At 43.1% G+C, this 16,553-nt stretch overlaps 1 protein-coding gene across 1 annotated transcript; it reads left to right on the top strand.

The window, feature by feature from the left end:
* The first annotated feature begins 1,181 nt into the window (after positions 1 to 1,181).
* LOC148088898 (axin-2-like) lies at positions 1,182 to 14,775 on the top strand. The gene is made up of 11 exons (XM_087801002.1): positions 1,182 to 1,370; positions 2,827 to 3,764; positions 5,394 to 5,525; positions 7,972 to 8,074; positions 9,530 to 9,670; positions 9,873 to 10,285; positions 10,361 to 10,510; positions 10,592 to 10,825; positions 10,942 to 11,043; positions 11,716 to 11,841; positions 13,785 to 14,775. Exons 2-11 carry the CDS (start codon positions 2,938 to 2,940, stop codon positions 13,909 to 13,911), a joined length of 2,355 nt encoding a protein of 784 aa, XP_087657128.1. The 5' UTR covers positions 1,182 to 1,370; positions 2,827 to 2,937; the 3' UTR covers positions 13,912 to 14,775.
* Positions 14,776 to 16,553: the final 1,778 nt, after the last annotated feature.

The raw sequence follows: 16,553 nt of genomic DNA, 5'->3' as shown, positions 1-16,553 counted from the left end.
GAATCAGACACAAAACAGCTATGCAACTCTAAAAAAAGAAATCTTCTTTGTCGGACGTTTGTGTGTCATTAGGAGGAATGCTGATGTGAATGCTGTTGAACAATGAAATACTATTTTCACTCCTTACAATTGTAAATCTGACTTCACTTCTGCTGTGAAAGAGTTGTTATTGTTTTATTTTTAAACATACACACCACAAATATTTGACAACATTTTCACTCGACAAAAAATCCTTGCAAAACAGTAATACATTGATTGGAAAGCCTATAATAATATATGTATCTGTGACTCTGTCAAATAGTTTTAAATTGATTTATTGGAACATTTATTTTTTTGTACCAAACGACTGTCACTTGTAATCTGACTTAAATCGAGTCCGACCAGCCATGTTTACGGAAATTTCACTTCCAGTGATTTAATGAATTGAATCAATAAAAATACAATTTATGGCATGTTTGTTAATTCTGGGCTATTCATTTGTTTTGTTTTTCTATGCATATTTTAAGAGACAAATTGTCTAACGTTTTGCAAACTTTCCATTGATACCAACCATTTTTTAATGGGTTAAATATAAAGCAAGTTATGACATTTTAAAAGTGGGATTCAACAAAAAGTTCACACCTAAAATAATGAACTCAATTGACTTAGAATTAAGGAAGCGGTAATCAATTTAAAGGTTTTAATAATCCATAACTTTCCTGTGATTCTATAACTGGAATCGTCTTTACAAAACCCGTCTGGTAATACTGGTTACATAGAAATCAATTCTTTTTTCAACATTTCCACACACATGCCTACACTAGTATCGCTTTCATTCGTGGTTGTGTTCTAACTCGGTGTGGTAACAGACGGAGAGGAAGACGCATATGATTGGCGCGGCACATCAGTGACTTCTGAAGCCCCGGGGGAGTTGGCTTGAGATTGTCTGTCTTTGATAAGGTCCTGGCACAACACTAAAACATTCCCATGTCTAGAAAAGTTACCCCAACGTTAATCCACGTCTAAAAGCGTCGTCGTTCTCGGAGACGCGATCCCGGACCCGCGTCGTGATATTCGAGGTTGACTTCGCGTGGTTTGCGTCCACGTACGCGGGCGCGTGTCACTGTTTGTGGCGCGGCGTTTTTTATGCATCTTCCGGGACCAGGCCGGGCGGTTGTTCACTTTGAAGTCCTGCAGTTAAACCTTCAGTTGGTTCAGAGAACAGCCCGGAGGATTCTCACCCGCCGCCGCCGCGACTCCTTCCCAGTGTCCCCTCTGAGACGAGACGCTACATTAATGTGTGTCGGAGGACCGCGCCGGTGTTTACAGCACCAGACTCTTGTCGGACTGCTTAACTTGTGGTCGGGGAAGCTGCTTCGGTTACACGGATGGTAAGTTCCACGAGACCCCCCTCCTCCCCCTTTTTTTTCGGCCGCTTTGATGTGCTGCCGCTCGGGCTTTGAAGTGACGAAAACGGCGGGTTTGTGCTGCTTGTTTGTGGGCGACAAATACGGTGAGATAGATAAGCAGCTTAAACATTACTCTGAATGTGTTGCTTAAAAAAAAACTGTTTGTCAGTGGGTCTTCTCGCGGAGAAAAGTGGGATGTATTCTTCAGTAGCCCCCCCCTTCCTATCCCTCCAGTTTTTTTTTGACACCCCCGTTCATCTCCACTGAGCCTGCCTACTCTTGAGGTCAGTTGTTGGATGGGACAGAAGAATCAAAGTCGCGAGGTAGTTGTTGTCGCGTTTTACCTGCGTGACTTTTCTGTAAACTGGATTACTGTTTCTGGAGCGTTTTTCTTTTTTTGTGGGGAGGAATTGGAGTAAAGGACCGCAACTCTTGAGACGCATCTGCGATGGTATGCTTTAACTTACTAGAGTTTTGAGCGATTTCTTTTAAATAACGTGAGCAATAATGTGATCGATTGTAGATTTTCCTTTCGTCCAAAACATCCTTTTTTCTATGGTGCAAGTTCTTTAGAGATCGCTTTTGAACGCGACAGATTTGTTCTTTTCACGCGGGACTTCTTACTTTACATTTCACTTAAAAAATGAGGAAAAAAACTGTACATTTACATCAGTCAAAGCACCAGTGAGTCAAATATATTTACAAACCAGAAAATGACTCTGAAAGATTCGATTAATCTCTATCTATTGTCTTTTATGTTCAGTTATAATTTGTTTCAAAAATCACATCATTAGACCTTATTGCGAAATGACCATCATGCATCTTGTTCTCCAGAGTTTAAAAACCACAATACAGAAATCAAAAATAAATCCTTTTGTTGTCGAGGCATACTTTTCTTTCTAAGATGCCATACATTGTGGTGCTTCTTTTGAGATCAAGTCTCTAAATAGTCTAGATGTTTTTTTTGCTCTGTGACCGTCTAAAAAGCAGACGATCAATTGTCTCGTCCTGCTGACGGCGATCAACAGGACATAGTTTGGTTTTCACAAAAAAAAAACGCTTCCATTTCATGTCGCCGCACTGTTGACTGGACACAGCCGCTAGAAAGTGTCCATAAGCCTATCACGGGAAATAATTGGAGGAGACGTGGACTGCTAGGGAAAACACGTGTAAGCCACAGTTGTGAGGATACTATTTCAGTGAAAAGTCTGACATGAGGGTATTTTTTTGATGTGACAGGTAGCGAATGTAGGCTGTAGTTGATCTCTCATTTAGATTATAAATAGATAAATGAAACGTATCAGAAAAAAAAAACCCTTTCATTTTTCTCTTCTCTGTGAACCCGGCGAGTTTTATTTGAAAGAGACTGTTTACTTGATGTCCGTCTTTGAAGTTCAGCAGGATATGGCTTTGATTAGATCAATACTTTGTGTTTCAGAGTGAAGAGGAGCTGAGAAGCTCCCCCGCTGCTTTTAGAGAGTGAGCAGGATTAGGCTGGAGCTCAGTGGAGGCACGACGGCACTCTCACTCAGCAGCCAGAGCTGGAGCCATGAGCAGGGCGCTAGCGGAGCACATCACCAGTAGCTTCCGAGAAGATGCTCCTCGTCCACCGGTACCGGGGGAGGAGGGTGAGGCGTCATGCTACAACCACAGCAGATCTGGCAAAATGAGAGCCTTGTCTAAGGTTAAGGAGAGCCTGGTCGCCACTGCGCCTCCTGCTCTAAGAAGGAACGAGGATGGACTTGGAGAGCCGGAGGGCAGCGCGTCCCCGGACTCTCCTTTAGTCCGATGGACAAAGTCTTTGCTTTTTCTTCTGGGCGACCAAGACGGCGCCCACCTTTTTAGGACCTTTTTGGAGCGGGAGAACTGCGTGGACACTTTGGACTTTTGGTTCGCCTGCAACGGCTTTAGGCAAATGGACTTAAATAATACCAAAACCCTGCGAGTTGCCAAAGTTATTTTCAAGCGGTACATTGAGAACAACAGCATCGTCGCCAAGCAGCTCAAGCCTGCCACCAAGACCTTCATAAGGGATAGTATTAAGAAGCAACAAATAGATTCGGCCATGTTCGACCAGGCGCAGACGGAAATTCAGTCCAACATGGAAGAAAATGCGTACCAGCTGTTTCTGACCTCTGACATATACCTCGAATACGTGCGCACCGGCTGCGAAAATGCTGCCTACATAAACCACAGCGGACTCGGTAGCCTCAAGCTTATGTGTGGATACCTTCCTCCTCTTATGGAGGGAAAGGAATGGAACTGTGGTGACCTGAAGGCGAAAGCCATTGGGTCTGTAGTTGGACTGTCAATAAAAACTCTTAGGGCTACTGCTGCCATCCGGACAGCGGCTGAAGTGCTGGAGAACAGTTGCAGGTAAGAACACTCGTTTGAAAGTGTATGTTTGTTATTTAAACTTTTGTCTTTAAATTAGACAGAATATTTGGCAGGTTCTTTACAGCTGCCTTAGGGAGCGATAAAGACACTTGATCAAAGGGTCTCAGAGGAACATGCCTGCATGTTTGTGCCCTCCTGCCTGCAGTCAGTCAGGGGTTGGAGGGGTGGGTGGCTACAAACATCAATGGATCTGAGCCTTCCTTTTAAGTAAATGGTGTCTTGCAGGCAGCTCTCTGCTGGCTTGCTCAAGTTTCCTGTGCTTTGAAATCTTTCCTCTGTGTCTCAAATTGTGACTAACCAAAGACGGATTGCTCAATGTTGTCTAGCCTTCTCTGTTTTTATTCCAAACTGTTGCTAAATATTTAAAAATCTTCCAAATACAGCAAGTGTGCCGTCCGTCAGTCACGCAGCCAAGTATCATTCTCTTGTGGAAAGAATTTGGACTTTTATCTCTACACAGAATCCCACACATTCATCCAACAGCTGCAGTAAATTTAAACAAGGAACATTTTCAAAATCTGGATTGTAAGCATGGGCCTCTTCAAAGAGTGCTTTCAAAAAATGTTCTGATTGTTTGAGCTCACATCTGTGCAGAATTATCTTCGGAAGGGTTCACAATGCCAAGATAGCTTTTTTTTATTTTACGATCTATAAAACAGCATTGTTCATATTTGTGAATCCAAGGGGCTTAGATTTGTTGTTTTGTGGGTAAAGCGTTTCTACTTCCATCTTCATTTAAAAGCCAATTACAACATGCAATAACCCCTTATTCCTGTGTCACAACTTTCTTAAATCACCCCCCCCCCACTATGTTTGAAATGAAAAATGTTGGATTGTATTTCAAAGATTTGGAACTCTCTTGGTACTGTTTGGGTACCTCACTGTTTCATTGTCAACCTGACAAATCGTAAGCATGATTAAACTATGGGAATAAACAACATTAAGGGAATTTTGAAAGAGGAAACGGGGACCATAAAAAGAAATAAAGAAGACTGGGAACAGAGTGGTGGTACAGAGAGCACAGCTGTGCTAAATACCTGACTCTTTGCGCGGACCTTCCAAAGGTCAGGTTTGTGCTTGGGGCCTACAGCTTTAGTCATGCTGGGGTTCTCCTCTCGGCACTCCCAGCAGAAGGCATTCTCATAAAGAAAGGGGCCCTCCTACCCCCTTTTCCCTCTCCCTCTCAAAAGCTCAAGTTCCCCCCTTCCTCTTCTGTCTTCTCCCTTCCCCGTCCACCCCCATCACTCCTGGAACAGGAATGCAACACAGCAGGAGTGTAGAAACACACAGAGAAAGACTTTAGAAAAGAAAAGCAGGAGAGATTTAGTAAAGGAGGGGCCATGGACGTTAGGATGGAGTGATAGGAGTGCCAAAGAATGAAAAGAGAATTTCCAATAAATAGCGGTGTTTGATGTTTGGAGGTCTGGTTAATAATGATGATAATAATAAAAGAACTTGACATTTTTCCATAACCTCATAAACCTCTAGAAATCTTTAATTTGGGGGACGAGTCCATATATACATAGAATAAAGTAGATCAGTCAAAATGTGAAATTTTCTTAAAATGTATCTTTTAATAAACTTTGTTCAATTTGCTCTTGGCTGCAGACGAGGAGATCCAGCCAGCCCTTACTTTGTCAACTCTGGCTACATCTTTGCTCCTGCCACCAGTGCCAACGACAGCGAGATCTCCAGTGATGCCACGACGGATGACTCCATGTCCATGACGGACAGTAGTGTGTAAGTGTTGATATGAATCTCCAATTAACATGGCATAGGGTTTTCATTTAATCTGGGCTGCTGGAACTTCAAAGAGCTTATTTAAATTCGGTTAAACCTTTCCAAAGCCCTCTGAATTTAAACTTTCGTTCTATCTAAATGTTCTTTGAACACGGCTCAAGCAACATCTTTCTAGGAATTCGCCAAATGAGGGGGAAATAGTCGTGATCTACGTGTTTCTATTTTCAATGTGTTGTGAGCGTGTTGTTCCCATGTCACATGATAGTGCGTTTAAATCCTACAGGTGATTCATTATTGTGCAATTTGCTCCTCCTGCATACTAGGAGTCAGCTCTGCTAAAGTCATTATGTCCGAGGCTTGTTTGAAGTCTATCCTTGTATGTTACAGGCCAGAAAGGAGCGAGTGAGAAAAATAAATGAAATTGTCTTGATGTGGGCGGGGGTGTTGCCTTATTTCTCTCAGAGTTGAAATGTATCCATCTCACCCACCCTCTTGCCACAACACGCTTGTTTTTTTCATGTTGTCTAATCGCTGTTTTCCCTTGAAGAACTGGAGGACAGGGGGAGGGAAACGGCCATTTGGGCCTCAAGACAAACTCATTGAAAAATGTTGGCACCAAATGAAAGGAGGCTTACTCACATGGTGGGTTGGTTTCCTGCCACTGGCCTCCGCAGCGTGCTGAGATCATGTGTCTGCAAGGCTTTCACTGGGGTTACTCAATGCTAGACCTCGGGACAAGCATGAGGAACTCCCCAAAGCTGCGCTAGGACACCCCCCGAAATCACATACACTCTTGCACTATTCCATATTCCAGAGCCAAAAAGCAGTAGAGGTAAGGCTAGAAGTGCAAGGCAGTGGGAAAATAAAGTGCATTGAGTATAAAGGGCTTAACTGAATCGCTTTCAGCCTATTGTTAGGTGAGGGGAGCTTAGGGGGATAAGAGGGTGGCTGGCTGCTTTGAAAATGACTTGCACAACTGAATAGGAGATCCCCATAAAGTAAGGACCCATGAAAACCATGAAAGAGTTCATGTCTGTTTTCTCCAAAAACTGTACAAAGCAGTTGGGGAATAGATGGGCATTGGAGAAAGGTGCAAGTTGCCTCTATTGGGTGTTCCTTACCTTCAGTTTAATCTTTAAACTTGGTTCTTTTTAAATATCTTTGACATTTTTCCCATTGCTTCATACCGAAGCCAATCTATGCACCCCCACCCCGTGTGGAAGCAGTGGAAATGTTGCACTTAAGTTTTAGTGTGCTCATAAGATTATTTTGGGGGGAAAAAAAATATATGACATTGATTAACATCGAAATCTAATCTGAACTGTATTTGCCCCCATGATATTTGAATTTCACCGATGTAGGAAAGTGTTGGGTTTTCTCTGGGGCAAAGTTCATGTTTCGGTTCTAGTGAATGCATATCTCTTCTTATTTATGAGTCGCATATCTCTTTATTTGGAGTCAACATTTGAATCGTGAATGATTTTAATTTTGGTTAAATGCGCATTTGATCAACATTTTTATCAATTTGTGGAATATTGAACTAGGAAAAAAGGATTTGGGAAAAGGGGGTGTGACTCAAGAAGGGATTTTCTTTTCTTTTTTTTAAACTTTTTGCTTATATCTTATTTATGGATTTACTTGGACGCTGGGGAATGCTGCTGCACCGACTTCAAACATTACCTTATCTTACAAACCAGGCGTTTGATGTTGCTGAGATCAGAGACTCGCAGCGGAGCATTTGCCAAACGAAGATGGCAGCGACTGCATATGTGCATGAGTGTGATATTTCAAAGAGGCAGCAGAAAAAGTAGCATTTGGGCTAGGTCAGATACTTCTGAGCAGCCAAAACGACAAGGATAATTGGCCCAGCTAAAGTGGCTGGTGGCTGCTGACTGAAAAAGAAACATTACATGACAACGTGTAAGTGAGAAGATGAATAATATAAATGCTTAATTGTTCACCAGAGAGTAGACTTTATTTCATTTATTTTTTAGTGTACCTAGTTTTTTACTCAAATAGTTTGGAATAAATCAAGTACTTCCGCTGCTTGGATCCGGAGGTTAATGTTTTTGTATCAAATCACTATCATGTGATTGTTGCCTCAGTCCTCTGTGCTTTAAAGAAGTGTTTTCAAAGTTGACAGGGACTAATATAATCAGTGGGACTCCTTTGATGCCGCCGTAGGCGTGTTTAGCATAACTACGCCATTGTCCTCAAGTGTTTTGTTATGTGTGTTTTGTTGCCTTGGCTTCTGAAGTTCTGAAGCCCTAAAATGTTTGTAGAGCGCCCTGTGATTGGCTAAATGCCCTGTTAGTGATTTGAATGTTGTGTTTTATGGCGTTTAATACAAAGGTAGTCCAAAGGTGCTTAAGGACTGGCTTAATTTACCTTTGCTGTTGTAAATTGAATTGAAGTACTAATGCTTTATGTTTTCTTTTTTCCTTAGAGATGGCATCCCTCCTTACAAGACTGGGACCAAGAAGCATCTTCAACGAGAGATGCATCGAAGTGTCAAGATTAACGGCCAGGTTTCTCTACCACACTTTCCTGTGAGTTTTTCTTCTGTTTGTTTTCATCTATTTTAATGCTATTATCTCCACAGTTGTGATGGACTACTGTAATTATGAAATAAATTTGAATGCAATTGCGTATTGGTTGACATCTTATACTGCAAAAAATGGTCTAGGCATCTCCTCCCTGGTTGCTTTGTTTAATGCAGATGTAAAGGCAGTGTCAACTCCTGTATCCCTATCTAAGTAAAAGTTTTATCTGGGTCACTGTGTGTTTCCTACACACGGTACCTACCACAGCAGTGCTGCCCTGCTGTGGTTGTTGTGAGTCCTGGTTGAAGAAATGGATCAGGGCACTTTGAGACAAGTTAGACGGGAGATCTGTTGAAGGCAATGCAATTCTTTTGTCTTTATAGGCCCAAACATGTTTGTGTATATGTGTGTTTGTTTGTGCTTTCATTGAGACTGTTGTCTGTTCCACCTTTTTTTTTTTTCCTCCCTGCCTTGTCTCTCTTCTTCCAATATCTCTTTCCCTTTCCCACTTGCTCTCCTTTAAAGTCTCCCTCCTGATTTGGAGATGGCTCTGTCTCCCATGATGCACCAGCCCCAGGCAGCGGGGGCCCCGTGCAGGGCTGGCGCTCCTTTGCCAGCAGCTCTGCTTTCCTTTCTTCTTCTTTCCTTCATCGTTTCTACAAAGAGATGAGACAACAACAAAAAAAAGAGAACAAATCAAGAAAGCCAGTGTGCCAAATAACAAAAAAGTGAGAGGGTGGGGGAGAAACCAGTGCATATAGTTAAAGAAAAAGTAGGATAATGTGACTAGAGTACCTCTGAGCTGCCCTGCATGCAGCTATGAAATAAATTACTACTTCCCTTTAGATCTTCCCTCCATTTGACTCCTCTCTTCTCTCCCTCCCTTTCCCCTCCCTCTCTCTTGCTCTCTTGCTGCCACCATCACCACTTTACAAACACGCATCTCAATCCTCCACTCTCTTTTTATGCTGTTAATTCTGTCCCCCTCACCCTCGTTCTCCTCCCTTCTTCTCTACTCACTCTCTTCTCCGTTGATATCTGGCTTTTATTCTGAGATTTAAAGCTCCGTGTCCCTCCCACCCCTAGTGTGCGTTTGATGTTTGACAAGAGTGCTTTGAAGTGTGCTGACTTCAGAGGCTGCGAGCTGATGGCTTGGTCGAGCTACAGAGGGTGCAGGCAGGGGGCCTCCCCTCTGAGCTAGACCAACTGCTACCCACCGTCACTATCCCGCTCTCGAGGTCTTGCCCATCAGCCAGGCACTGCCAAGGGCACTGCCCAAGAGGAGATCTGGGCTAAGATGGGCAATGGAGAAGGTTCAGATTAGCTTCAGGCCAAGGGCATCCGCATGTTCCCTTTCAGATCAGTTTGGCTTTTTGGAACACTTGCAGTAGATTAATGAGGAATATCTGTGTGACATAAGTAGTAGCTGAACTGTGTTTGTTTCCTTGTGCTGTTTTGCAGAGAACACACCGTCTGCCTAAGGAGATGACCCCTGTCGATCCCTCAGCCTTTGCTGCACAACTCATTGCCAGACTTGAGAAGCTGAAGCGTGAGCAAGACACTATGAGCTCATTGGAGGAGCGGTTACAGCAGATCAAAGAGGTATAGTTGCCTGTATTTTGAAAGTAAATTGGAATTGTATATTACAGTAAACAAAGAAGTTGCGTCTCTTTTCCTCAAAATAACTGTTTTACTGAATGTTTTGAGGCAAACTTGAGGATTCTTCATTGGTGTTGTGATGCTCGGTGTTCTGCATAATAGATTGTTAATTTGTTTTGTTGTTGTTTTGTTTTTAATCGTCCAGGAGGAGGAAAGGGAAGAAAGTGTAGAACTCACCAACAATTCCGTCTATCATCCTCTTCTTCCATCTGGCGGTCAGTGTGAGGAAGACCCGCAGGCTATCCTGGACGAGCACCTCTCCAGAGTCCTTAAGACCCCTGGTTGCCAGTCACCAGGCGTGTCGCGGCACTCGCCACGTTCCCGCTCCCCAGACCGGCCAGGTGCCTTGGTGTCCTCTGACCAGGGACCCGTCTTTGGCGTACATCCTGGTGCCTCCAAGGTCCAAGTGCCGAACCAGCAGTCCACAAAGCACATCCACCACCACTACATCCACCATGCTGTGCCCAAGACGAAGGACCAGATTGAATCTGAGGCTGCTCAGCATGTACAGTGCCTGTGTCCTCCTGGGGGCTCCAGCTACTCTGATCTGACCCCTGCGTACGTTTGTTTATATTATAGTTTATAAAAAAATGTTTTAGCAAGGCTCGTAGCTAATCCTTCTTCCTTTTCCAGTCGTTGCAGCCCCTTGACCAGGCGGTCGGTGAAGGCTACAGATAATGGTACGTCTCCACCTTGCCTTCCTCTTGATACCACAGATCGCTCTCAGAATGTTTGGCAATGGATCCTAGAGAGCGAACGGCAGGGCAAGCACAAACCACACAGGTAAAAAATCCCACCGACTTCTCAATGTAATTCAGATCTCCAACAAACTCCATCGTAATTGTTTGTTCCCTTTTCCAACAGTACTCAGGGTCTTAAGAAATCCAACCATCTTGAATGCAAGACACTTTCTGGTCGGGCTCATTCCCCTTGGGGAGGTGGAGGAATTGGCAGTGGTTCTCATCTCCGTGGTCACCACCCAGGCCATCCTTTCATCCAGGACCCTGCCATGCCACCCCTCTCTCCACCCAACACCTTAGCACAGCTGGAGGAGGCTTGTCGGAGACTAGAGGAGGTCTCCAAACCTCCCAAACAAAGGTATGATGTGTTGATTTCATGTTGTTGTTCATTGTAAATCTTTTTTTTCCTAAAGATTGTATAGATAATGATGACAACGATTTATAACTGACATCCATCTCATGTTGATTTGACAGGCATTCGATAGCGGCAGGTCTTCAGAAGCACAGGAGTCCTCAAGTTGCTGCCTTTCACTCTGGAGGAAGCTCCTTCAATAGCTCTGGACTTCAAGGAGAAGAGTAAGAATCCTTTCCTGTACTTTAACATCAATATTATTATTATTCATTGTTGCTCTCAGAAATGGTCAATATTTCAATGCATTCACTGCATAAACGACTGTAAAAATGTTGATCTTGAGCCGCCAGAAGCTAACAACTATGTTTTTAAAACGTTAAAGAAAGGTCATCTGGTCTGTGTGTCCTTGTATCATTTGACTTTACAAGCCTTTGAGTTTGAGTTCTATCGAGTGGCATCTGTGAGACATGCATGAGTTAGATGTCAACAATCATTTCAGTGTGTGGTGCTGGGAGACTTGAGTTTCAGACTCTTTCTCAAAGATTTTCTTCCCTTCAAAGAAGAATTCTGTGAGTCAGCGCAACTGCGTCTTTGAACTCCTCTTCTCTTGCTTTTTAATCATTTAAGATTAAAAGTGCTTTAATACAGACTCATAACTACCCACACGTCTCTTAATGCGGTCACACATGCTCACCAGCGGACACCAACAAAGTCGAGTAGCCCCTGGCTTAGGCTTATCAGCTTCTTTCATACAGTTGTTTGTTGAATGTTGAGGGTGTTTGATGTTAAACCACAGCCAGACTCACTGATGGTTTTCTTTTTAATTTAATGTTGAACAAGCTGTCTTATGGCTGCCTGTATGCATTTGGCCTCATCTTCTGCGTTGTGTTTCGCAGTTCTAAAGAACTTGTGGTCACCTACTTCTTCTGTGGCGAGGAGATTCCATACCGCAGCATCATGAAGACCCACTGCCTCACTCTGGGACACTTTAAGGAACAGCTCAGCAAGAAGGGCAACTACAGGTGAATATTGATGACACTCTGGTTTGTGATCGTGTGTGCTGGAGGAGAGGTCGAGCTTATCCTGTGAATTCAAAGCTTTCGGGGACAGGGAAGGGGAGGAATTTTTTTTGTCACATCTGGAACTGATTTCCATGGTAAGGCTGCTTTAATAAATGTGGCTTTGAAGCCTGAGCCATTTTATTCTGTGCACAAAGAGCGTTGCATATTCTGCCTCCATGTTATTGCGTCAGATGTTGCTAGCACAAAGGTCTGTCGGCACAACTATCCCCTAGCATGTGTTGGTGTAAAGACACCTCCGTGGTAAGAAAAAAAAAGTGTCCTGAGGAGTTTATGTGTTGCATCCATGTTTGCTCCACCAAAAAAGTTCTATTGTTGTGTATACCACTGTGAGGACACAAAGCCTGCATGCCCATGAAATCAGATCACAGCCACATCTGCTTGTTAGGCAAGAAAGAAGGTCTGCAAACAAGTCATAGCACCCTGGAAGAGGGAGTGGGAGAGGTTGGGGAAGGGGAGGGGGGGTCCACGTCTGGCTTCAATGGCAGCAGAATGTGTGCAGTTGGTTAATTTGATCATGGCTGCAAAACTGCCGAGAACAGTACGTTGTAGCACTGCCAGACAATATTGGTGCCAGATGTTGCGAGTGAGAAAAAAATCCTGCCACATAAAACATGCTGCAGTGGAAAGACGAGTGTCTCTGCCATTCTCTGAAACACAGCGATGACTTTGAACTGTGGCGGAGCTAGAAAGCCAGATGAAGAAGAAAAGAATCTTTCATTTTGTTTGTACTAATGAGGAGGAACAGACTATTATTCTCAGACGGGAAACGGAAATGATTAGCCATGAGAATCTATTGACTTTCTTGGGATGGAATTTTCATTGTTTTGTACCAATGAGGCTTTAATGGCCGAGTTGATTAGGGAATATTGACACAAATGTTTTTCTTTACAATATTCCTTTTAGAAGTAGCAGCTTGATACACAACTAAAGTAATCCGGTGTTTCTCATGGTCCACCCCTTCTCTCTTCTTAAAGAAAATTCTGACACAGGAGGTTACACAAAGTTAACAAAATGAAACCTGTGCTTCAATCATTTCCATTGACTCAAATGAGACAAGAGTGTGTGTCGCGATGAATGACAGAAGTAGATTGTGCGTTCAGTTGTAAAGCACAGGACACATGCTAGTTTTTTAGGTAAATATAGAGGAATAATAAGGTTTTGTGGCGTTTTCCTGTTTTCTTTAGAGTTGTCATAATGTTGCGTTAAAGTAAAATAAAATTGCATCCAAAACAACCATGCAGCTGACTTGACCCACTTAGTCTCTGTAAGATTTGTGGGAAAGCACTTGTACTTATTTATTTATTCACTATGTTCAATGGCTGTAAAAATATTACCTTAAGTGAGTAGAAACTGCTTTACCTCTGTGGTACAACCAGCACTAAGTATGCGCGGAGCCGCACTTGTCAAGCTAAATAAAAGTTAACATCATGCTCTCCGCCGCACATGTGATGTTTGAACGAGTCCAAGCAGAACGATTGCTCATAAACCTCGTCGAGCTTCTTGGTATTCTGGACACAGACGCACACACGGACAAAATGAGGCGTTTTTCCATTACAAAGCTTATCATTAAATCCCCTCCTGCTGGTCTTTTCCTGGGTTTGAGGGAGACCAGGAATCATTAGGAGCTCTGCACTGTCACTGCGAGCGAGCGAACCCTAGGAGTTGTCTCTGCTTGAGGGAAAAGAGTGGGTTAGTGAGCTGACCTGTGACCTCTGGGAGACTGTTTGAGTAGTCGCCCACCTTCCAGGGTAAACCCCCAAAGACTCGGGCTACATCCAACTTTTTACACCTTTTGCTGATTCTGAAAAGGGTTATAGAGAAACAAAAAAACAGCTTAAGTTTGTGGTCACTAATTTTTACCTTGTATCACCCCCCTCTCGCAGGTACTACTTCAAGAAGGCGAGTGACGAGTTTGAGTGCGGCGCCGTGTTCGAGGAGGTGTGGGAGGACACCGGCGTGCTGCCCATGTACGAGGGCAAAGTCCTCGGCAAAGTGGAGAGGATGGACTAACCGTCATTTCGTCGCCAACCGATGCCCTTTCACGCCCAACAAAAGCTATAACGTGCCCCAATACTTGAGCAAGAGACTCTTGGGAAAAGAACTCTGGACACCTTTTGATTTGGTGTTTTTTTTATTTTTTATTTTAAGTATTTGTTAATATTAAGCTAAACAGAGTTAATATATCCAGCACAAGAGGAGCGATTGAAGGAAGACGAGCCAATGAAGTAAGCAGAAACCAGAGGAGGTGCCGTCCCTCCCGGACTCTGTCAACCAATCAGCCTTAGAAACACAAGGGAGACGACGAGAGAGACTTTGAGGACGGCGATGATTGGAAGCCAGTCGGGGGGAGCGTGAGACCCGCCCACTTTTGAACATGACCACTGAAGATGTAGTCGACTGTGTCGTTGTGACGTGCGAGCAGCAGGAGGCGCAGCTGTACGTGTGCATATACATGACGTGATGTATATCTACATGTATTTTATCTATAGACGCTTTTTGTCATAAGGTGAAAGTTTTTAACTTAGTATTTATTGAAAGTACTTTTTTTATTTTTTTGCCCTCAAAACCTGTCCTTCCTGATTCCAGCCAATGGGCAAGCTGCTTTGAATGTTGGGAGAAGTCCAGTGGAGTAGACTTGAGACGCTAGCGCAGTACCTCCCACAGCCTTGTAGCCCTGTCTGAACCAAAATAACGACCATTCAGCACGTGGCCCACTCTCCCTAATGGTCGCTTCCAGTCTTATATGCTGCTGATAGTCTAATGTTTAGTTGGTCACACTAACGTTTCTCTTCTCGTCCCTTCTCTCCGTCTGGCGACAGAGCTCAATCTTTTTTTTGTTGTGCCTTTGTTTGCGAACCAGGCATTGCACAGGGGGTGGGGTTCGGGAGGGAGGTGGTGGTGGTGGGGGGGGGTTCAAACGGATCCACGCAGCACAAGCTGCACCATCTAATAATGGCAGTGTTTACAGCCCGCGCACCCAAATAACTTCCTGGAGCAAGAAAACATTTCGGGACTTCTCCAGGAAGTTAGCTAATGTGTTAGACGAGAACTCACGCGCCACGGCTCATGTTGTTGGATGTTGCCACAGTGGTCGATCCCCGGAGCACCTGTACACATTGTAATTATGCATTCTGATGTACTGACACACACACACACACACACACACACACACACACACACACACACTCTTTGGTGTTTTATGAGTACAGCACCTGTGCCTATATGGATGCCATACCATGTGCTACCCTGTTTCAGGGTTTTAATATATATCCCTTGGTTTTCAGAAGGGTTTTTTTGTGTTCAAAAAGATATTTTTATGCTTTTAATAATATCCTGTAATCATGTGTTTGTTTTGTTCATTTGTTTTTTTACACAACAGCCTGTCTTATTTTATTTTATCTAAACTGTAAATTATACATTATATAAAGAGTTTCATTTAAAGATTTACATGGACCTATAATTATTGTAATTATTGAGAGATGTAGCCTTTATTAAAGTTTTATATTTTTCAAATTAACTGATTTGCAATGTCTTCTTGTTGCCTCCACGCACGTCATCCATGTGTGTTTCAACGACGTGGTTTGTTTGTCACTTGTTGTGCGTTTGTCACTGGAGAAGAGGAAATGCGTTGACGACGAATGATTCCAAAAGACAAAAGTAGTGGCCCAGAAATTAAACTGCAAACATGTACACCGCAGTGGAAAGTAAAATACATTACCAGTGTTTTGTTGTGTGGGTTCTAGACCTTGGCTCCTGCAAGGGTTTGAGGGATGTCTTTGATTCTCAATTAAGGAAAGTGTTTGAAACACCGTTTCAGGATAGATTTAAAATGAAGGAATGGGCAGAAAATATGTCCTTGTCTTGGATATATTCAAGTACATTAATCAAACCTTACAATATTACAAGTATTTGTGTTTTGTATTATTATCTTCTTCACCGAATCGAAGTAGGATAATCTGGAAATTGAGAAATTATCCGTGTTTTTGGTGAATATGACGGAAAAAAGTGTCTACTGATGCTTTTAAATTAGGGTTTAACATCAACACCAACATGTTTAAAAAGTGAAGGGAAAAAATACACAGAAATTTAAAAACAGTATTGTTTTAAACTTTGTTTAAGGTTTTTTTAAATTAAAATATCAAGGCCAATTAAGAATGAAAGGTTAAGGTAAAATAATAATAACCTACAAATCAGATAAAACTCTGGAAAGAGAGATGATGTGAGGGATAAACGAACAGTTTAGAGAAATCTTGGGCAGCCCGTTATCGTTTGAAGCTCGACAGTCTCTCCGTGGTTCAGTGTGTGGAATCTTCATTCATTCCTTAAACGGGAAGCATTAGCCATGGAAATGAGGGCACGGGCTAATTGCTCCTATTAAAGCGCAATAAGGACGAGTGGGTCTCGCTTGACAGTCAACACAAACAGTAATGAAGCGCCCTGTGTGCAGCCGAGCCGTGTTTGCCTCAATTATCTGGATGTATTTCAGTGGTGGGCAAAAAAAAAAAAGGTTTAATACCAGAAAAATAATTCAGTAGCTGGGAGGCTCGACGCTGTCTGCACACTCACACATTTCTTCAGCTGAATTCAGATTGAGACCATAAAAGTGTGGTGATTATCCGCAAAATGATTGACACTTCCTTCAACAGCATCAA

The sequence above is a fragment of the Callionymus lyra genome, chromosome 1 (genome assembly GCF_982586985.1).
Source record: "Callionymus lyra chromosome 1, fCalLyr1.hap1.1, whole genome shotgun sequence".
Lineage (NCBI taxonomy): Eukaryota > Metazoa > Chordata > Actinopteri > Syngnathiformes > Callionymidae > Callionymus > Callionymus lyra.
The sequence above is the reverse complement of the archived record's forward strand: the minus strand, read 5'-3'. Positions and strand labels throughout refer to the sequence as shown.